Source organism: Pyrus communis, chromosome 15, assembly GCF_041283825.1.
Source record: "Pyrus communis isolate YQ-2024b chromosome 15, ASM4128382v1, whole genome shotgun sequence".
Classification (NCBI taxonomy): Eukaryota; Viridiplantae; Streptophyta; class Magnoliopsida; order Rosales; family Rosaceae; genus Pyrus; species Pyrus communis.
Genome location: NC_142579.1, coordinates 36,318,367 through 36,334,030, shown reverse-complemented (window position 1 = coordinate 36,334,030; position 15,664 = coordinate 36,318,367). Strand labels below are relative to the sequence as shown.

The following is a 15,664-nucleotide window of genomic DNA, read 5'->3' as shown; positions in this document are numbered from 1 at the left end:
TATTTTTGTTGGGAATGAGAAATGACATTATTCCAATTTCTAATTGTCTTTCTGTCCTGTGTTTGAATTGGTGCAACTTTATGTGTCATATAATTAACGTATTTTCAAGAAATGTCAATGAAAAATCCAGCGGGCACGTAGGTTTTAAATTTAGCACTTGATGATTTTCTCATTTCCGAATAAAGTTATGTATTTCTAAAAAAATGAATGTAACAAGCATGGAAATATATTAAATCCATTCATAAGCCTTGTTCTTACAAATCGACCATTAATTATGAAAAGCTTTCATAGGAATATAATTTCATAAATTGCCCAACAAAAAATATATAATCTCATATCCTTCTTGACCCGTCCTTCCTTGAAACGAACATTATTCTAAAAAATGTTCATACCACCACCATTTAGTACTACGGTTTAATGATGTTCCTTTCTACTTGTAAGTGAATAGTTTTAGGTTCGATTGTTGTAACTTTTTATTGCTAAACCGTTGTGTAGCTCGGATAAACCAATTCATTTGGGACCCTGCAGATCCACTCTTTTTCCTATTCAAAGATCAACCTGTGTTTTCACATCGAGAATTCATTGCAGATGAAAAGATGTCAATGGGGCTTCTTACTTCCCAAACAGATCTTCCTACATCTATATAAACGCTGGTTTATCAATGATACGCAAGGAAGGTACTTCAAATTGTTAATTCATCGCCATAGATGGCTTAGAACCAATACTTCATTATCTAATGGATTTTTTTTGTTCTAATACTCCATCTGAGAGCTATTAGTATTTATGAAAGTTGTTCTTATCTAACGGGACGCTATTGGATCAAATGACGAAGACATTGTTGAGAAAAATATGGCTTTTCTCGGATGAAATGAAAATTGGATTCATGTAACAAGAGAAAGGTTTCCCATTCCTTAGTTGGAAATATATGCGGCCATGAAACAGGAATTAAGTGGAACATAATTGACTGGACGATAGATACGGCTGCATTTAGGAGTGATCTTCCCTCTTCAACAAGCTGGTGGTGATCTCACTTTCGAAGATAGTCTTGACGTGGTGGTATACACCTAGCTCCATAGTAGAGCCAGTCATTGGCTACTGGTTTCTTTCCTACCGGACCGGAGGTGGCTGAGAATGTTATGTTAGTGATCTCGGGTCAATGAATCCTTTCTTCTTTGATGAACTGTTGGCACCAATCCTACATTTTGTCTATGTGGACTAAGGAGAAAGGGGGGCTTAGTGGGAAGAAGATTGTAACATGAGAGAAGCAAGGGGGTCAACATCTTTCAAATATACAACATCGATTCAGGCAATATGTATCCAATCATCTAGAAATATGTGTCCAATCATTGGAACGTAACCTAGTACTCATCATCTAGAAATATGTGTCCAATCATTGGAACATAACCAAGTACTCATTCCAAATAAGTTTAGAAAAGGGTAATACTAGGAAAGACTAAATTTGTAAACTAAATAACATGTAAGTTGCTAATTGAATTATTACTTAAATATTGATAAACATGCTTATATCTTATTGATGACACATAATTTAATTTTATCTACAAATTTAATTTCCCTGACATTACTGTTTAGAAAAACAAAACAAAAGTTGGAACCACAATCTTTACAGAACAAACATAGAGATGGAGAGTTATTTTCATTTTCATCCTCACATTTTTGCTTTTTACATTTAACCTAGAGAATCTTAGCTCATCCCATTCCCACTCATCCCTTGATGACACTTGTACCAAAGTTGTAATTTTACTGATGTAAGTACCTCCCACAGGAAAAGGATCCTCGCATGATCATTTTCTTTGAGATACGGAGAATTCTGTGATTATGATCATTTATTGTATATTGTGCAGTCAATTTTAATTAAGTATTATTTATGTTTAAATTTAAATTTAAATTTAAAATAATTTTTGATCGCATGATTAATGATCATGATCATAAAATTCCTGTAAAAAGTCTCCTGACATTCTGACTGGATCTTGAATTTGACAACAAAGAGTGAAAGACTCTTCTCCCTGTCTGCCCCTAGGCTCTCCCCCTACCTCCGGTCTCTTTCCATGGCTCGACCTTTCCTTTTCCAACCACATTTATTTTTGGGTTATTTTTAGTTCCTTCATTTAAAATTTGATTTATCTTGTTTATATTATTTTTATTATAAAAAAAATCAAATATGCTGATGTGGATCAAAAAAGATATTTTTAGAATATTTTGAAACTTGATTTCAATCTCATTTTGTTTCTGAAACTCATGGTCGTTATTTTTTTTTTCTGAAACTTAATATTTGTTTCACTTCGATTTATTTATTTGTATTCTATTAATTTTACTTATGTGACATAATTAGGGTCCACTTAAGAATTACGTGACACACATACAAAGCTCACAAATCTAATCAAATATTGCCACAAAAATTGAAACATTGTGTAACATATTAAAAAAAAAAAGTAAGAAAAATAGCAAAAATAATTCATGGGTCTCATCCCTTCTCCCTCATTTCCAGCCACTTTATCATTAGTTTTATTGATGTTTTTCTGTTCGTTTTTACTGTGGGTTAAATTTTGAATTTTAAGAAGTAAAATGAAGACTTTTGATTTTAAGGAGGCAAAACGACAGTAAAATCGAGTTCTAGAGAGTATAACTACAAAATAAGCCTAAAACGTTATTTAACGAAATACATAGAAATAAGTCAAAGTGAGAGCGAATATTATATTTCAAGAAACAAAAGTGAGATCGAAATTGACTAGGGAATGTATCTAAAAATAAGGGTACTTTAACGAAAAATTTATGATACTGTTCACTTTAACGAAAAATTACATATTTACGTTAAAAAGTCAATTCCGATACTATTTATTTTATCCTTTATTTTATGTTTATAGTTAAAACTCAAAATTTTCAAATATTTTCATTAGTTTTTTTTTAAAATAAGCCCTTATTTTTTAATTAAAAAATTAGCAAAAATACGAACGTAACCAAGCTGTTTGATTTACCAAAAATCGAAGACATTCGTTCCTCCCTCGCACGCTGACCTAAATAAAAACCCCCAAATTCCCAGTTTAATTTTTTGTTAATTTGAAAAAAATTATTAATTCCTCAAATTTCAGCTCCAAAGGTCCAAGCTTTCCTCTTCTTCTGCTCCTCAGCCTCAGAACCCAGGTACCCTTCTGAGATTTTTCCCTCTATTTTTTTTTTGATGTTTAATTTTTTATATTTTCTACTGCTTTAACATGCTTGAATTTTGATTTGATTACCTTTTTTTGGGTTCGATCATGATTTTGTTGTAGTTCTTATGGTTTCTAGGTTTTTTTTCTTCTCTTTTTGTTAATTTTCTTTTGCTTGCTTTTTGATTTCTTATGGATACTGCTGCCTGAAAATCATTGGTAGGAAGTCGTTTTGTATTTTCATATGCTTTGAGAATGCATGGTGGAAGTCTTTGCATCTGGAATTTATTAGAATGCAAGCTTCTGTTTGTGACAACAAGGACACGAGAGTATCAAAAAGTGTATTTGAAAAAAAAAGCTTAAAAAAGAAGAAGATAAATAAAGGCATTACCGCTCGAAAATTAGTTTTGCAGGTGGCCTTTGAACTGTGTTAGGATCCCAATATCCCACATTGAAGATATAGAACATGTTGGTTTAGTATGTGAGCTTTCGCGGGCACCCTTTTTGTGAATGCCAGTTTTGTAAGGGTACTGTTTGTACACTTTGACTACATCCTATTGCAAAATGAAATGATTATAGAGAGTATAATTTGTGATCTTCATTCCAGATTATCATGCACGTTCGCGTATACTTTTTAGTATCCCTAAGAATTCATGTTCTGGGTACATGTCCATTGCAGGGTTGGTCGGTTTTTAAAATGAGCCGACCAGGTACGCGCAGTAAAAATAAAAGAAACAGACAAGGAGATAATGTTGACACAACTTCCGAAATATTGAGGTAGAAACGTTTTCCATTTTATGTTAAGAAGAGTTATCGGTTGCTTGATATGCACCATTGTTACGTGGCTCATATTATGGTTGGTATTGTGTAGGAAAATACATGCAACGGGTGAAATTACAAATGAGGATGTATATATGCTGTATAAAATTTCAAAGCCAGTTTGTCAGGGCTGCCGTGTGAATACTAAAGATAACCCAAATTGCTTTTGTGGGCTAATTCCACCTCCTAATGGAAGTAGGAAATCAGGCTTATGGCAGAAGACATCAGAGATTCTGCAAACTCTTGGCCCGGACCCTTCTCAGGACCTTCGTCCTACTGCCGATTCTCCTGCAGGCCTCACAAATCTTGGTGCAACATGCTATGCTAATAGCATACTCCAGTGTTTGTACATGAACAAGTCCTTCCGGGAAGGTATCTTCTTGGTTGAACCTGAGGTTTTGGAACAGCAGCCAGTGTTGAATCAACTTTCTCGGCTTTTTGCACAGTTGCATGCCAGTAAATTGGCTTTTATAGACTCCTCTCCTTTTGTAAAAACACTGGAGTTAGATAATGGAGTCCAACAGGACAGTCATGAGTTTCTGACCTTACTTCTTTCATTGCTTGAACGGTGTCTGAGCAACTCTAAAGTTTCAAAGGCAAAATCTGTTGTTCAAGATCTTTTTCGTGGAAGTGTATCACATGTTACTAGGTAAAGACCGAAGCTGATTGGAGTAAAATTATACTTCTTCGTATTAAGGCCTTTTACTTTGTGCTAGTATTGTTTCTGAAATCTCTCTTTATCTTTATGTTATTTACAATTGCATGAGCGTAGGTGCTCACAATGTGGGAAAGACTCTGAAGCTTCTTCAAACATGGAAGACTTCTATGAGCTGGAGTTGAATGTGAAGGGTTTGAAAAGTTTGGATGAGAGTTTAGATGATTACCTTAGTGTTGAAGAGCTTCATGGAGAGAATCAATATTTTTGTGAGTCGTGTAAAGCAAGAGTCGATGCTACTCGAAGCATCAAGTTGCGCACGCTGCCTGATGTTCTGAACTTTCAACTTAAGCGATGTGTTTTTCTTCCAAAGGTAGTTATGATATTATTGGTAATGCATACTTTTCACTTTGTAATTAAAATTATCAATTGTTGAAATCAAGAATGATCGCAAAAAAGTCATGTAAGCTCAGTTTTATATACCACGCATGCTTGATTTTGATGCAGAGTAGAGGTTGTGCTTTTGTTTGTTATATGGTTGAATGTTGACGTTGTCGTTGATTTGTGGTTAATAATTATTTTATTCTGTTTAATAATTTATTCTCTATTGATTTGTGTCAGTAGACGACAACCAAGAAGAAAATTACTTCCGCATTTAGTTTTCCTGGAGTACTTGATATGAGGAAGAGGCTATCTGAACCTTCTCCGGGTGAATCAATGTATGACTTGTCAGCTGTGCTGATTCACAAGGGAACTGCAGTTAACAGTGGCCACTATGTAGCGCATGTCAAGGATGAGAAGACAGGGCAATGGTGGGAATTCGACGATGAACAAGTCTCAAACTTGGGTTCTCATCCGTTTGGAGAAGGGACTTCAAGTTCCAATACCAAGCCTGTTAAACCCGAACCTATTAATCCATCTTGCTCAGAACAAAAGAATGCTATTTTGAATGGTGATAATGTGGATGTCATTCACCAACAACCTTCAAAATCTATTACCAGTCCTGTGGATACATTTTCATCTGGTGATGCATATATGCTGATGTATAATCTCAGGCATACCCCGGAGGATGAAGAGAAAGGGCATGTGGAATGTAATGGCAATGATAGGAAGACAGAAGGTGATACTGTTTGTAGTTCTCTTCCATCTCATCTTTGTGATGAGATTGAAAGCTTTAATGCATCATATCTTGATGCTTGTGAGCAATACAAATTTTTAAAAAAAAAAGAGACGAATAATATCACAGAACGAAGACAGGAAGTGCGCTCAATTTTGTCTGAAGCTCCTGTTCAACAACTTGAGGAAACCTTTTTTTGGATATCGACAGACTGGCTTCGTCAATGGGCTGATAACATGATTTCACCGTAAGCATATGCTTGGTGTCTTTTCTTTAGTTCTTAACTTGATTTCTGCTGGAACTACAATGTCAGGGTTTCTGGTTCACATTTTATTTTTGGGCTTACATGGTAATCACTTGCAGTGCTCTTGACAACACATCCATCCAATGTTCGCATGGAAAAGTTCCACTTTCAAAGATTGGCTACATGAAACGGTTGTCAGTTAAAGCATGGACCAAGCTGTTCTTTAAGGTATTTGCATGCGTTATTGGACTCGTTTAATGTTGTGTGAACTTTATCTGTTGTTTATAATTACTTACCCAGAAATTTGCTTCATGATGCTTATGTTATGAACCCTACTTACTGTCAACTTCATACCTTCTGGCTCCAGATTAGTACTTTGACTCATCTTTTTCTGGTTTTTCTTGTGTTGGAATTATCAAATGTTCTATTCTTTTTTCTTTTTGCTTTTATTTTATTTTGGCTTTTCTTTCCCCTTTTTAGTTTTATTCCGATGAAATGTATACTAGTTACTGATGATTTTTCTTTTCTAACTGAATGCTGGTTCAGTATAAAGGGGGGCCAGAACTGGCCAATGATGACTACTGCATGGTTTGCCTTATTGATGGTGCTCGAAATGTAGTTTGTGCTGACAGCTATAGGGATAGAAGAATAGTAATGAAGCAAGTTGGCGAGGATGCACTTGCAGGGAAGTGTTCAGATGGAATATATTATGTTTCTAAAGCATGGTATGATTGCAAACTATTTTGTTGCCTTTTATCCTTCCTCCAGACCTCTTCATTCTTATGCTAGGGACTTTTTTATATGACTTTTTCCTAGGGATTTTCTCATATGAACAACCAATGGATAATTTATTAACTATAGTGCTTTACAGAGGAAGCTACTATGCTTTGTTTCAATACTTTTGTGCTTCTCATAGCTTCTGCTGCATAATATTTCTTTTTCTCTAATGTTTCTAATTCAATTTTATTTGTAGGTTACAACAGTGGCTTAAAAGAAAAATTCTTGATGCTCCAGCTGAAGCTGATGCGGGACCAACAACTTCAATTAGGTGTCCTCATGGGCAACTTATGCCTGAGCAAGCCACTGGTGCTAAGAGATTGCTTGTTCCCGAGAATCTCTGGCTCTTCCTTTATAAAGATGCTTTAACAGTAAAGCCTGATGATCATTTGGGTTGTTTGCCTTTTCCTTCAGACTCTGCACAGTGTTCCCAATGCAATGATGAACTATCTGAAGTTGCATGTATGGAGGATTCCTTAAGGTAATTAAAACTTTCACTCGTAGTGGAGAGCTGTTAAGCATGTATAATTGTGTTGACCAGTATCTTTGCTGCAGATTGGTGAGGCTCAAACAGCGCCAGAATCATGAAAAACTACTCATGGGGAAAAGTGTGCCACTTTCTCTGCATTGCAAATATTACTTAATACCCAGTTCTTGGCTTTCAAAGTGGAAAAACTACATTACTGCAAGTGGCAAGAATGTTTCCTCAGTGGAGAAACCTGAAACATTAGAGGGCATCATGGATTTGCTCAAGTGTGAAAAGGTAACGTAGAGGTTTCCTGGAAGTGCTTCTATTGAATATCCGGCACCTCTAATAGACTAATATTTTTTTGGCATGCTTTTCGACTTTAATCATGTTCATCAATGTCATAAATGCCATCTTTATATAATTGAAAGCTGAATACATATTTAGCTTTACTTTGGGTGGGAGTGGGACAAACCTTACTATTGATCCAAGTTCTGTACCAATAATTGGAACTAGAAATTGTGTTGTGCATTTAAGAACTACTGGTCCATGTCTTCTCAATAATAAAACTATCCTGGTCCATGCTGTTCAATCTGCCTTATTTTTCTTCAGTTATTTTGTTATGCGATTATTATAACCTCCCTCATGCTTTGTTTCAGCATTCACAACTTCTAGAAAGGCCTGTTGATCTGGTCCAGAAACGTGGTCTGATTTCCCAGAAGTCTCCTTCTGTAAGTATATGAATGCGTGTTTGTGTATGCGTATTGATCCTTTTTTGTCTTTTTATCATTTGTAAATTTATTGTTTCTTATAAAAGAAGAGACTTTTCTTGTTTTTTAATTTTCACTGAATTTTGCCGATCAAAGTCGTACTTGTGAGAATGCTCTAATGTGGGAACTCTTGCTTCTTTTTTCTCGGATTATAGGTGGATGGGTTAATATTCATTACTGAGAATGACTGGAAGTCCTTCTGTGAGGATTGGGGTGGTATTGAAGAGAAAGGCATATCTGCTGAAATAGAGTTAAGTAATACTGAAGGAAATGATTTGGCAGGGTCCTGCGAAGAGATGCCAATGTGCGAGGACGACCTCAGTACTCCAAATCACATAAACGGTGAAGTTGAGTCTAGACAACTTGTGATTAAGACTTGTCCTGAGGTAAACACTTACCATTTTTAGTTTTGTTTTCGTGCCATGCATAGTGGAGGACACTTGTTATATATCATGTTTCTCTTGCTTCTTTTTAAATATATCTATGCTAGATGCTCCAATATCTGGAACCTTTTGGATGCGTAGTCTTCTGGTCGGATCATTAGTTAACTTATTTAAAACCTCAAGTTGCCTTGAGATTTATTCTCTCTCACTGCCTCTCTTTTAGTAATCAATTTTGTTTTTATCATGACTATAAGTGCCAGCAACATCGAATTTGCACAAAGATTGTATAAATTTCGAGTCTCATATTTAGAATTCGTAGTTACGAGATTTTCTGATTAGGTGTCTCAATTTTCCTAGATATGTGAGGACTGCATTGGAGAAAGAGAAAGCAGGGAATTAATGCGGAAGCTCGATTATTGCAATGAGGACATATATGTATACTTTGTACATGGAAAGGAAGCTCCAAAGTCAATTCTAAAACCATCTGAAACAAATTTTGATCCAGATCGCCGAGTTTCCAAGCGCTCTCGGAAGACAAAGACTGGGGATCGAATAAGTTTGAAAGTCTCTGGTTCCACAACCATATACCAGTTGAAAATGATGATATGGGAATCTTTTGGCGTACGCTTCTTGAAGCTAACACATAGATGCGAGCATAATGCACTAGTTAATTATTTATCAAAATTGTTTTGTTCCTATGCCATCTGATTAGTTTTAAATTATGCAGATTGTTAAGGAAAACCAGGGACTTCACAAAGGTACTCGGGTCGTTGAGGATGAATCTGCTACTCTTGCAGACATGAATATATTCCCCGGGGATAGACTTTGGGTGAACGATTCAGAAATCCATGAGAACCGAGATATTGCTGGTAATTTCATGCTGTTATTTATTCGCATTTCTTTGATATGGTGCTTAAAAGTCATAGGAAGTGTGCATTGGTCAAGTTCATTAACCTTAAACATTCATTTTGACAATTGTTCCACAGATGAGCTATCTGACCAGAAAATGGATGTGCAACACACCGAAGAGGGTTTTCGTGGGACGCTGTTGACAGCAAATGTTTCATCCCAAGTTGTTTAGAAGCGTGATTTTTGCTAGTTAATATTTGAATGTAGTAATCCATGTTTTTGTAGATATTGATAGAGGGGAGGTGACTTGAAGTTTTCTAAATTTTCAATCGGCATTTTGATGACCTGCATTCTAGAGGTTAGTTGCGTATGCATGAATGTTCCCTGTGATTTGCCTGATTAATTGGGTAATCACTTCTGATTATTGAACGTTCTCTCTTCTTTGGCAGAAGCAGTTGTCGAAAGCATGTATAATTTAGGTCACCCCTGCCCCTTGCCTGCGGAGTGGAACTGCAATATGCTGCCATTGCTCGCTGACACATGAGAAAAGGAGATGTGGCGTGCGCGCTGTTTCCTGGTCGGGCCTAACCACCGGTGGGTCATTTTTCTGTTGATAAGGATGTTACCGTGCCTCTTTTATGTGCTGAACAGTGCTGATAACAATGGCGTATATTGTCGAATGTACATGTTTTTTGGAGTGTTTGGGGTTGTGATGTTTTATCTGACAGCTAATAGCTTCCCGCCGTTAGCCACTGCACAAGTTTTTTGAAGTATATTATTAAGAGTTTCATGTGTTACTTCCTCTGTTTCAACTTCTGTCTTCATTCCTCTGTGAATCATGCACTCTCATTTGTATTCTTGGATTGCAGCAGCAAGAAAAAGAAATCGCATTCTATTTGTCTAAATTTTCAAATCACCAACCCCAAAACGCAATTTGGTTAATCAAATTCCGACTGTTGAATTGATCAAAATTAAATATCAATGAGATATGTACTGAAAACATATCATTTTAACAATTAGAATCTGAAAAACGATAATTTTGGCCAGTTTCATACATTATTTTTCTTCCCCATAGCTTATTCTAAACATGGTCAACGAAAATGCAGCAAATGAAACCTCCTGTTTTTTGCTCTGCTTCAAGAGTATATATGCATACAAAAATGAATGGGAAAAGGGTGATACTTGAAAAAAGTTGATCAATTTTTAGATCCAGCGGCTCTGATTTTTGGAGTTATGGGCTCCTCGGAACCACCTATCCCACCCTACTTCACCTGGTCCTTTAGTCCTGTGTACACCACAAAACAACATGCATCAGATCACCCGTTGGACACGGATAGCGGGTGCAGAGCGAACGCTATTAACTAATTGAGCTACAATGACACTTAAAAAAGGCGGTTAGGATGAGAGTTCTCTCTTACCATGGAAGCAATGGATCAGAAGTGGATTCAACGGTAGCAATGAGACTGTATGAAATTGACAAAAATAAATATTATTCAAAAAAAAAAAAAAAAAGAAGGCAGATGAGGGGTTGGAGCCGTTGGATGGAAATGTGAAAAAAACAGATGAGTAGTTGGGATTTGATTTTCTTACTCTTTGCAGACAATGGAGGATTCACCTACCGTCTCAAGGTGGTCCAGCTCTTTCTGCATATGAATCACACAACTTTTTTGAGTTTCCGTAAATTCTTGCTTTTCCGCCGACGTCAGGTTAGTTGGTTAGGACAGCAAACAGTTCACATCTCGTCTCGAGGGCAGTTTAAAATATAGTCTCGTAAAAAAAATGGAATTCACTGTGAAGAATATACTGACCTGGATGATGTCGATTTGGTTTTCGAGATGCGAAATGGAAGCAGCCAGTTTGTGCTTGCCAATGAAAGCGGGAAACTGGCCAGCTCTTGCTCTGTCTTCGAAATGAAGAGGCAGCAGCGCCACTCCTCCTCCTCCTCCTCCTCCTCCACCACGACCATCTCCTCTTCCTGTTGCCGGAGAAGATGCGGGGTTTTCTTCTTCTACTTGGTTATCCATTCACAAATTCCAACCAAAGCCTCTCTCTCTCACTGCCTTTAGACCTAGAAATGATTATATTGTTGTGAGAGAGAGAGAGAGAGAGAGAGAGAGTGAGAGAAGGTGGACCTATTTTTTGTTCATGATTAAAAAGCAGTGAGGGGTGGACATGGAATTAAAAAAAATAAATAAATAAGAAAAGAATTAGATTATAAAAAAAAAGGTGATGAATTTATGAGGGATTATTATATAAAAAGGGGAAGAATGGTGTGAACAAGTTAATATATATTTAAGTAAAGTAGTCAAGTCAAAAGAAGAAAAAATGGATTATGAGCAGAGCAGCAGACAGCCTAACATGCCAACAACCACACCACATATTTCCATCCATCCATCCATCCTCATATTATTGATCAATTAATTTGTATGTGATTTTGAAAAACTTGTGTCGGAACACTCAAATTACGTAATTTAAAAAGTATTTTTTAATAAAGAAGTAAAAAGATGATCTCTTTATTTTGATATTAACATTAACTAATTCAAATCTGATAATTTTTACGTAATTTAAAAAGTATTTTTTCATAAAGAAGTAAAAAGATGATCTCTTTATTTTGATATTAACATTAACTAATTCAAATCTAATAATTTTATCGAAATTTCTGACGTTTGATTGAGTGTTGGTAATAGATAGAGGACGGATGACTTATACTACCTAATGTAGCTACAAGTCAAAACAAACACATAGCAGCTAGGCCGCCATCTCTCACACTGTCTCACTCTCTCTCTCTCTCCTCTCTCTCTCAAGTCACAAGTGCTTGTGGCTGTTTAGTTTGACAGTTGACATAGCAGCTTAAGTTAGACCTATTCAAAGTGTGATGTTTCAACAAATTCTATCAGCAAAAGCATTAAGTTTTCAACCCTTTCCTTGGTTGAGTGCTATTCTAATGCTAGGCAGGTGGATTAGACCGAGGATTCCAACAATCCTTTGAATTTCTTGTAATGAAAGTAAACCACAGCTCTTGGGAATTCTTTTTAAACAAATTCTCCACCACCTGAGTATCTTGGATCACTAATAAAAGGCCATATATAAAACTGTTGCCACCAAAACACTAAGCACTCGTATTGGACGGTTTTCGTCAACTAATTGATAATGTGATACCACCAAAACTATAAATTAGTTGCAACAAAAAATCTCTGTTTCAAAGCACCAAAATCTCCAGCACAAGCCTCGTAATCCTCCCAAATGGAATAGGATTCTCTCCTTCCTATTCACATCCTCTTCTCTCCCCTCCTTTCGTATATTGTTTTTTGTTTTATCGTCTCTATAAAAAAAATCAATATAAAATGTTGACGTGACTAAACTGTAACTGTTCAAATAGAAGGAGAGGAAAGATGACAGAGATTATAAAGGGGAGAGGATCCTCCTCCATCTCAAATTCCCAAACCTAACATGTAAAAAATGCAAATGACAGCCCCAAAATTGAATTTTACATTAAATCGAGGTTTTAGGAATTCGGTTTTGGGCCAATCCAGCATGCATCCCAATCCCAATTTAGGGCTACAAAATTAAAATTAAAACCGCATCAATGTGGTCACAAGTTGTATAGGAAAAGGAAATGGCAATAGCATCAGCACTGTCGTCATCAACCTCAAAGCTCTTCTCTTTCGCCTCACTATCATTCCGCCTGAGAACCCTCACAACCACCGCACGCAGCGCCAGAAGCAACTGCAGCGCCGCCAGCAAGAAGAGGAAGGAGAAGCAGGAGCTGAGGCAGAGAGTGGTGGTAAAGGAGAAGAGGAGAACGCGTTCCGATAGGGAATTCCACTTGGAAACAATTAAGCGTTATGGAGGTACCGGTACCCACATTCCGGCCATGCTCGGCGAAGTTCTGGATGTTTTCCCGGCGTCCAAACAACTCCGGTACTTCGTCGACTGCACTGTCGGAGCTGCCGGGCATTCCTCTGCGGTCAGTAATCACTCTTCCACCTTCGTAAGTTCTTATAGCCTGTTTGGAATTCTTCCACAGAAAGCACTTTTGCTTTTGATTGAAGTGCTATTATGAACAAGTTGAAACTTTTATGAGAAATCCAATCAGAGTGCTTTTTGGAGAAGCATTTGCTAGTGATTCATGAAGAAGTGCTTCTTAAAAAATTGCTTCGACGAGCTAGAAGCACTTCTAAGTTTGTCTGCCAAACGCAGTCTGAAGCTCTTTTGGCTGTCAGAAAGCATTTTAAGCATTTACTTTGATGTAATTACGAGCTGGGTTTTGGGTTAATTGTTGATTACTGGCAGATAATTGAAGGGCATCCGGAAATGGAAGTGTATGTTGGGCTTGATGTCGATCCTGTGGCGCTTGAGAAGGCTCGAGCTCGGATCAACTCTGTTTTGCATGACCCGAATCCTTCGTCCCTCAAAGCTTACACCTTTTTGGAGAATTTCAGATATGTGAAGTCTCTGCTTTGTGATGTGGATGAGACACTAGTTGAAACGGGGATTGATGGGATACTGATGGATTTGGGAATGTCGTCGATGCAAGTAAATGATCCTCAAAGAGGGTTCAGTGTGCTTGCTAATGGACCTCTTGACATGAGGATGGATCCTCAGGTAAGAGTTGTTCTGGCATTTTTGTATCTAATTTAGTTGAGTGAAATGGATACTAGGAAAAAGTTGCTTTTTTATGTTCTAATTATATATTTACGAACTTTAAGAGTGCATTTGTGGTTTCGAATCTTTGAGCTGGTAGAATGTTGTTATGAACTGTGGGCGATCTTATTGAGTCAATCGGTTTCTTGCAATTTTCATGGTAATAGTTAAACATTTTCTGAAGACTCATTGGGGAGGCGTTGATGCCATTTTCTTCGTACATGTGTTCCCCAAAGACTAGTTTGAGGGTTGCTGATGTGATAGCTCAAATGTGATGCTTATTAGAATGCCTTTTTTATCATGTGTATGAACGGCATACCAAGGGGTAGCTTATAGTTACGCAACATGTGGCAAATTGGTGTCGTGACCGTATTTACATATACGTGCTTCCAGCAGGGTGGGTTATTGGTTATGCCATCGACGTAATGCGGGTTCAATTAGGGCACAGTTTGGGTTTGGAATGCTATACATGTTTAGGATGGGGGTCATGCAGGGTCGTACAGATATGAATTGCCCCGGTTATGTTTCCCTCGTTATATACACCCATGATTCCTGTGTTCCAACTAAAGCTCAGTTAGCAATTCCCTTTTCCAAATTAATGTTCTCTGCCAGCACTGCTTTTGATTCATTGAAGTTCTAGGTGATAGTTTGTATGGGGATGAAAGTTTTCGAGGAAATATGATGTGGATGATTTCATGGTTTTTTTTCTGGCTTCATCATCATTGTAAATGTTTGTTTCATTTAATTGATTGGAGTAGGGCTATGACAGGCAAGTCTGAAAGCTGAAGACATTTTGAACTCTTGGCCAGATAATGAGGTAGGCCGCATCCTGCGAGACTATGGGGAAGAAAGCAACTGGTTCTCTCTTCAAAATAGAATTGTTAGAGCTCGATCACAGGGTGGATTGCATACCACTGGCGATTTAGTAGATCTTATAAAAAGTGCAACTCCGCTGAGTCGAGGTAGGCATCCTCTTTTTGTTCTATTGTGCTTGTACTTTGGCTTTGCATGGTATATGTCTATTAGAACCGTATTACCATTGATTATTGCGCTCATGGATATGCAAAAAAAGTTTAATTACTAAGGTTGAATTCAATTGCAACAGAAGGACGGCAAGGTTGGATTAAAACAGCAACAAGGGTGTTTCAAGCTCTGAGGATAGCCGTGAACGATGAACTGAAGACTCTGGAGGATTCTCTTTATGCTTCTTTTGACTGCCTTGCACCGGGTGGTAGGTTGGCAGTCATCTCTTTCCACAGTTTGGAGGACAGAATTGTGAAACAAACGTTTCTAGACATCATCAACGTCAAAGACAGAGATGTTGACGTTGACATGATTGAAGAAGCAGCGGGGAAGAAAGATTTGAGAAAGATCATGAGCGACATTGATGAAAACGAAGCATGGATCAAACAAACGGTACAGGGCTTGAGGGGAATAATTCTCACTAAGAGACCAATTACACCATCTGAAACGGAAGAGAGCCTCAACAGCCGAGCTAGAAGTGCCAAGCTTAGGGTGATTCAGAAGCTTTAGTCATTTGATCAATTAAGTTTGAAGCCTTAGAACTCGGAGATTTCTACAGAAATATGTACCCGTGTCTGGCGTTTTCCCAATTTTTCAGATTCACATTTTTATTTAAGTGGGAGCTTAGATTAGACATATAATTGTTGTTAGGAAATGTAATATTCAACAAATATGAAATATCTTACGGTCTTGATAGTTCATCGATTCCTTGCATTTACATAAACAATTTCTCAGGGAGTTAGTGAAGAAATC

At 37.2% G+C, this 15,664-nt stretch overlaps 3 protein-coding genes across 4 annotated transcripts; 2 read left to right on the top strand and 1 right to left on the bottom strand.

Moving 5' to 3' along the window:
- The first annotated feature begins 2,953 nt into the window (after positions 1–2,953).
- LOC137733725 (ubiquitin carboxyl-terminal hydrolase 26) lies at positions 2,954–10,041 on the top strand. Of its 2 annotated transcripts, none has more exons than XM_088685981.1 (15): positions 2,954–3,159; positions 3,844–3,941; positions 4,036–4,632; positions 4,756–5,011; positions 5,263–6,002; positions 6,119–6,227; positions 6,546–6,724; positions 6,973–7,257; positions 7,332–7,539; positions 7,902–7,973; positions 8,168–8,398; positions 8,753–9,016; positions 9,123–9,264; positions 9,382–9,602; positions 9,700–10,041. In XM_088685981.1, the coding sequence occupies exons 2-14, from the start codon at positions 3,862–3,864 to the stop codon at positions 9,474–9,476; spliced, it is 3,258 nt and encodes a 1,085-aa protein (XP_088542107.1). In that variant the 5' UTR covers positions 2,954–3,159; positions 3,844–3,861; the 3' UTR covers positions 9,477–9,602; positions 9,700–10,041. The 2 variants fall into 2 exon arrangements, with proteins under 2 accessions (XP_088542107.1, XP_068328993.2); XM_068472892.2 differs by having other exon boundaries at positions 9,694–10,041.
- Positions 10,042–10,268: 227 nt separating this feature from the next.
- LOC137733741 (guanine nucleotide-binding protein subunit gamma 1) lies at positions 10,269–11,381 on the bottom strand. The gene is made up of 4 exons (XM_068472916.2): positions 11,053–11,381; positions 10,835–10,887; positions 10,663–10,707; positions 10,269–10,529 (listed from the first exon to the last, which is right to left on the bottom strand). The coding sequence occupies exons 1-4, from the start codon at positions 11,266–11,268 to the stop codon at positions 10,448–10,450; spliced, it is 396 nt and encodes a 131-aa protein (XP_068329017.2). The 5' UTR covers positions 11,269–11,381; the 3' UTR covers positions 10,269–10,447.
- Positions 11,382–12,596: 1,215 nt separating this feature from the next.
- On the top strand, positions 12,597–15,612 carry LOC137733735 (uncharacterized). Its single transcript, XM_068472904.2, has 4 exons — positions 12,597–13,211; positions 13,538–13,849; positions 14,658–14,850; positions 14,994–15,612. The coding sequence occupies exons 1-4, from the start codon at positions 12,861–12,863 to the stop codon at positions 15,419–15,421; spliced, it is 1,284 nt and encodes a 427-aa protein (XP_068329005.2). The 5' UTR covers positions 12,597–12,860; the 3' UTR covers positions 15,422–15,612.
- Positions 15,613–15,664: the final 52 nt, after the last annotated feature.

Coding starts and splice junctions, on each gene's coding strand:
- LOC137733725 (XM_088685981.1), top strand. CDS start 3,862: ATGAGCCGACCAGGTACGCGCAGTAAAAATAAAAGAAACAGACAAGGA. Junction 6,228..6,545: donor GGACCAAGCTGTTCTTTAAG/GTATTTGCATGC, acceptor ATGCTGGTTCAG/TATAAAGGGGGGCCAGAACT. Junction 9,017..9,122: donor TGATATGGGAATCTTTTGGC/GTACGCTTCTTG, acceptor TAAATTATGCAG/ATTGTTAAGGAAAACCAGGG.
- LOC137733741 (XM_068472916.2), bottom strand. CDS start 11,268: ATGGATAACCAAGTAGAAGAAGAAAACCCCGCATCTTCTCCGGCAACA. Junction 10,888..11,052: donor ACCAAATCGACATCATCCAG/GTCAGTATATTC, acceptor ATTCATATGCAG/AAAGAGCTGGACCACCTTGA. Junction 10,708..10,834: donor TCCTCCATTGTCTGCAAAGA/GTAAGAAAATCA, acceptor AATTTCATACAG/TCTCATTGCTACCGTTGAAT.
- LOC137733735 (XM_068472904.2), top strand. CDS start 12,861: ATGGCAATAGCATCAGCACTGTCGTCATCAACCTCAAAGCTCTTCTCT. Junction 13,212..13,537: donor CTGCCGGGCATTCCTCTGCG/GTCAGTAATCAC, acceptor GATTACTGGCAG/ATAATTGAAGGGCATCCGGA. Junction 14,851..14,993: donor TGCAACTCCGCTGAGTCGAG/GTAGGCATCCTC, acceptor CAATTGCAACAG/AAGGACGGCAAGGTTGGATT.